Source organism: Fistularia commersonii, chromosome 5 (assembly GCF_037954325.1).
Source record: "Fistularia commersonii isolate RoL2024-O1a breed Wild chromosome 5, RoL_Fcom_v1.0, whole genome shotgun sequence".
Classification (NCBI taxonomy): domain Eukaryota; kingdom Metazoa; phylum Chordata; class Actinopteri; order Syngnathiformes; family Fistulariidae; genus Fistularia; species Fistularia commersonii.
In genome coordinates, this window is record NC_141288.1 from 8,229,724 (window position 1) to 8,235,723 (window position 6,000).

Consider the following 6,000-nt stretch of genomic DNA (forward strand, 5'->3'; position numbering starts at 1 on the left):
CATGAATAACTAATTGCATAGCAGTTGAATCAGAAATTTTTCATCTAGTGCTATCAAGCTTAGTTTTGAAATAACTTGATCAAATATATCCCTCTTCATTTTTCAGGTAATTATACTGTAATTCATGACATTTTCTGACAAGGTCATTCCACATGCAAAGCATCTGTTCATTTTAAATACATTCAATGAGTTGAAATGGAAACATTGAAATGCTTGAAAACTAAAGCATGCTCAAGCAATTCACATAGTTCTCTCAATTAATATGTATGAAAGAACAACAGATTTCATGTACATACATGTAAAAAAGGCTAAAATGAGGCACACAAAGAATACGCAGATTTAGAATCTTGTGGGTATACGGTGCTCACCTGCAGGCAATGTTACCTTCTCAAATTACAGTTCATCTTGATATGTATACACATTGACCATCCTTGTATTAAATCAAAGATGGTAATACAGACCATTACCGTTGATAAATATACATGAGCCTGCCAGTCAGTTCTATACGGTGAATCACCACAAGAAATGTGAGACAGGGAGGAAAGTTGATCCATAACACAGTGTCATGCATGAGCTGTTTTCCAGGGTTTATTTATGATACAATTAGACTGACGCATAATACGTTGAAAAATTATAATCATAATCATAATCATATCATCATCATCAGTGGTTATCTCAATACTATTTCAACGTTGCTCATTGTTTATTTGCATCATATTCATAATTTATAATTGTGCTTTGGAATGTGATGTTTGTGCAAGAAATGGCACTAGCATTATTTGAAATGGACTCAAAATCCATGTGCATGTGTAGAATATGTTCTCAAAATTGTCCTAGTCACTTGACACTTATGCATCCCATGTGTTTAGACCCCGTTTGTGTGATAACATATTTTAATGAAGCTAAGACCACTGTCTGTCTAAAGCCATTTTACTTTTGGGCGAGTAGAGGTGCTTTTAATTTTATATGCTATTTGTTTGCTATTTAACAGATCCTCAGCAGAGACATTTTTCTTTTCCTCAGACTTGATTTGAGCTGTCTTGACAAAAGACCATCACACATTACATTTCCCTCATTGGGATCTGAAAATGTTCCCATGAGGGCTTCTGGCCCTGGCAAGAGTGGTGCTGATACCCCCAAGAGACGAGTCTAGAAGTATTAGACAAAAATCACCAAAGTGATGGGTTCAGGTCTCTTTCTTAGGGGATGGGGTACCAGTAATGCAACAGCATATCAGAGATGGATCTTAAAACTGAATGACCAGTTAAAGTAATAGAGTCTGAAGTTGAAACGTAGGAATATGCAGCTACCAAATACTGTTGGAAACAAGGAAAACCTTTTTTTCCTTTTCAGAGAAAGCTTCTTTTGTACTTTCGTCCATTATTTTGAAATAGATAAACCATCCATACGTTTAAGATCCACTTTGACATGGCAGCCATCTTGTGAACGTAACAAAATGCATCTGGCAGAGGGAAAATTAAATTTGAGCTTTTCAAATTTTTCTGTGAGGAAAAAGGGGGCAAAAATTCCTGTTTTATCAGTTTCAGCTGCTTGCAGGTTGTTTTATCTAGACTAACATTAATCAGCAGTTCAGTGAATTCTCAGCATTTAAAGTCTTATTCAGCATCAAACTATTTATGTGTAGCATAGCAGTAGAAATGATTTAGTAGCAAGACAAGTTTATAAAAACTTCCTACATCATACATTTTTTACAGGCTGCTTTTATCACACATGCATATTTTGTGACAACCTGATCCTATTCAGACCAACAATTGATAGACAAAAACAAGGTGATCATTATTTAAGCTTTTCTATAAATCTAAATTTAAATTATATATTGTTTAGAATTAACAGAAAAACAAATCTTTAAGTGAGAAGGAGTAAGTAGGTACAGGGAATCACTGATATTTCCCCCCTTATCAGTATTTCATCCAGGCCGGGTGATTCATTTTTCAGGGTTATCACATCATTGCAGAGCCCCTTGGGCCATGGTCCTCCCTCACAGAAAACCAGATTAGAAAGTAGATCAGGTTTAATAAGAGGAGAAGTAGGCTAAAAGGACATTGATATGAGGACTTTGAGAAAGTACCCATAGACACCTACAAATTACCAATCGCCTAGAGGAAGATTCTAACAGTTCTAAGGTACCCAAAAATCTACAGTTTTGTGTTACTTAATTTTAGACTATAATCACGTCCACAATTTTGATACAAGACCCTGCTATTTCCCTGTTCTCTCCTCGTACCAGAGGGCGTTGCTGGACTTTACTATCATTATGTTTGTTGGGGTAATATTACATGTTCTTTTTAAAGTAAGGGGTCTGCAGGACTTTCTTTGGGTACAAGATTCCTTGTAACTTTTCCATTCAACAATAGAATGATGTGTAATTACCTGCATGTCACCCAATCACGTAGCTTTGTTGCATACCTGATTGATACTGGATTGATTTTGGAAGGAAGCTATCAAACCTTGAATAGCAAGTGTGGAAGCACTGTTAACATTTTAATCCCCATAATATCATCTGAGTCCCAGCAACAAGTAATTCAGGCATGTGGTCAATTTGAGATCAGTTAGATGCAACAGGAATTGTAGTATATAAAATTCAAATATTTGATTGATTGGATAGAGGTAGAAATGTTGAAAATTTAGGTAATTTTGGCTAATCTTCAGAATATGTATTAATGCCACACATTGTGCAAGTTAGATGGAAAAAAAATGTATTAAATGTGTATATCGAATCAAAAAATCACCACTTCTATGACCCTCATCCCCAGGCTACGGTATGATGACAGACGGCACTACAACATTCATCAATGCTTCAGCTTGCACCGTCAACTTCTTGCCAATGAACCCGCCAATTGTCTTTGACCTTCCCAATCCCAGGACCACATGACTAGACAAGGCACGCCCAAAATCCCCTTCTGCCATTCAGCAGAAAGGAGCCCGAAATGGAAGGTGAGGATCAGAAAGACCAGAGAGGACCGTTTCCTGTAAATAGTGGATACTGCCAGACTGAATAGATCTGGACTAAAGGAAGGATGATTATTTCTGTTATGTTATCATCCTTCATTTTAACACTAAGATAAAAAGCAAAATGCTGGGACACTGCGGACAAATAGATATTTCATGTCATTTTTACTGCACTGACAATCTGCTGTCAACCTGACGTCCCTGTTTGCCTTTTATACGTCACTGCATGGTCACATTTGTACTTACTGAAACAACCCCCACTGATCTGTCTGGGGGAATTTCAGCCTAGTCGAAATTACATCAACACTATATTTGAAAGTGGGAATTTCATGAAAAATGTTAATCCCTTTCCACTTTAAGCATGGACCTCTTTTTCCAACATTTTCCCTCTCGCTCCCACCTCCCACCTACTTCATTCCTACTTTGAGGTCAGGGGTATGCATGTTTTTGTTGCTCCATCTCTTCTACCTGCTTATCCTTGACCCCCCATTTCAATTTGTCATGCATAGCTTTTAAAGCTGACATTGTAGAAAAGGAAAGGACGTCGGGTTGCTTACAACATAAAGGTGCTATGTGCTACTTAAGAACAGTTGCCAAGGATGGGCCCTGGCAGACATGACAGTCAAGGTGGAACTCTTGATGATTTTACAACAGGAAAAAAGTTGTAATTTTATGTACTTTAAATGTTTACTGTCAAAGTAGAGGTAAAAATAAGATTGTTGCAACATTTCAAAAACAAAAAAACTCCCAAGTATTTGTGTCTAGAAATTTGTGCTTGTTACATTTCATTTGGTCTATATTTTAGAAGTGTAAGTACTTATGATTGTATTTTCCTCTCTGTGAAGCCATTTGGCCCCATTTCATGATTATTAACTCTTTCATTGTTGTGTTTCACAAAGAGATCCTTTCGTTTGGTTTTCTTTGTTCTACTTTCCAAGGGAGACTGTTCTCAGCAAGAGTCTGAATGTGCTTAGCATAACAAGAGCACGTCACACTTTGATCTCACTGCTCTCCAACATTCTGTATGATCATTCCCTGGGGCTGCAGTTTAGTCCTGCTTCTCTCGAGCTTCTTCTGCGCATCAACATTTATTGTGCTGCTGTGATGTCTTAATGTTTCCAAATGGGTAAAAGAGGAGAGTGCAGCTGAATTGCTCACAAAGAAAACAATGTCTCAACAAGGGTGACTTTTCCTTGACGCATGTCTGTACCTATTTCATTAAAGTTATGCAGAGCACTTTAAATTCTAGGTTGTGAAATTTATGATATTCTGGTTGATTCAACCTTTTGAGTTTTAAGTTTGGATAAGTTTAAGACTTGTTTTGGTTTGTGCTGGTTATAGCAAGCATAGTGACTGGAAATTAAAAGAAACACATTTAAGAACCAACAACATTTGAAGCGTCATCATAGAAGTACAATTGGAATACTTAAAACACTAGGGTAATAGCTTGTATTACTGGATACCAATGATCTAGATTTATAATATCTGAAATGCATATGCTCAGATCAGTTTTAGAGAAAATGTAAAGGAACCATCAACATTAGGATAGTGTACATGTGTGTATGTATTTATGTATGTATGTATGTATATACACACACACACACACATGCACAAATAAGATATAAGATAGGACAGAAGCCCTACCTGCTGGGAAAAAATCAAGGATATTTCTTCCTTTTATCAACTATAACAGAAATAAGTAATCTGTCACCTTGTGCATGACCCAGATATAAAATTGAACTATGTATTTGTTAGAGCATCCATTGGCACAAAGACCCCATGTGTCTGCAATCAGTGCTTCCAACTTAAAGTGTCATGTATTTCTTTCTCTTGTATTAAACGTATCAAAACAAAGCCAATGAAATGATATAATGCTGATTTGTACAAATGTCATATCTGTCAACTCATTAAATTTTGATACATCTGTCCTGCAAGGAGCCATTGGATCACAATGAATAAACACCCCACAACTTCTTCATTCAATTTAGACATTATACAATCTACATACTATTACAAATACAAAAGAAAACAAATCTATCCATATGCGTTTTCACACTGACTTTGTATGGAATAATCCGGTGTGCAATATATATTCTAAAATAACACAGATAAAGTAAAATAATGTTCTAAACGCATCATGAAATATCAAGCATGTCTTTCAAACTGATCATACTATTCCATGGCTATCTGAAACATGGTTAGATAATGTTAAAACCAAATGAAACACAATGGATCAATTCACTTACAGATTAATAAGGTGCCAAGTTGAGTCAATCCAAAGAAAATAGCAACTTTCTTACATTAAATTATCTGGCCAGATATACCAGCCCATGACTATGTTACCTAGGTTCACATTTCTTGACCATGACTTATGGTTAGCTATGTGTCACACAAGCATAGCAAGTTTCAAAATCACATTTAATTAAAAGGAGGAGGAAAATGATTGCAGCAACTGAAAACACTGTTGAGACTGCTTTTTTGCCCCATCTTAAATGGAAATTGTTCATATTTATCATAGTTTGAAATGAAAAATGAAGATAATAAAATACAATTGTACATAAGCAATTTACAGTAAATTGTGTCTGACTGATATAAGCTGAGTATTACTCCACCATATCACCAGTTGATTTAGGCACAGCAGACTATCAGTCAGCAGTTACAATGTCTCTTAGCAGGAATCTTGAAATAAGGGTAAACTCTTAGAACACAGAAACAAAATTTATTGTGATGAATGTATCCAGTTTGCATTTCAGATGAATAGGTATCATTGGTCTGACACACTCTTGGCATCTGAGATCTACATGCTCGCGTACTAAAGGATGCAAACCAGTCATGTGATACACTTTTCATACAATTTGAGTTATGCATGTGTATACATGTTGACATTTTCAATTTATTTAAGTTAGATGAAAGACTACTTTATTGCTATGCATCAAATAGCGACTTGTGCTTTAGCACAAGTCATGGTGGGGCTGAGAAAACTGCTAATGGACACGGTAGGCTGTGCTGAAGGGTTTCAAGACAATTACA

At 36.1% G+C, this 6,000-nt stretch overlaps 1 protein-coding gene across 1 annotated transcript in view; it reads left to right on the forward strand.

Annotated features, from left to right (window-relative positions):
- The window catches only part of mpped1 (metallophosphoesterase domain containing 1), a 99,265-nt gene extending 94,361 nt beyond the window's left edge, over positions 1-4,904 (forward strand). Inside the window, exon 7 of the mRNA XM_086146684.1 lies at positions 2,775-4,904. Coding sequence (XP_086002810.1) covers positions 2,775-2,893 — 119 coding nt within the window. The 3' untranslated portion in view covers positions 2,894-4,904. The remainder of the gene's footprint in view (positions 1-2,774) is intronic.
- The last annotated feature ends 1,096 nt before the right edge of the window (positions 4,905-6,000 follow it).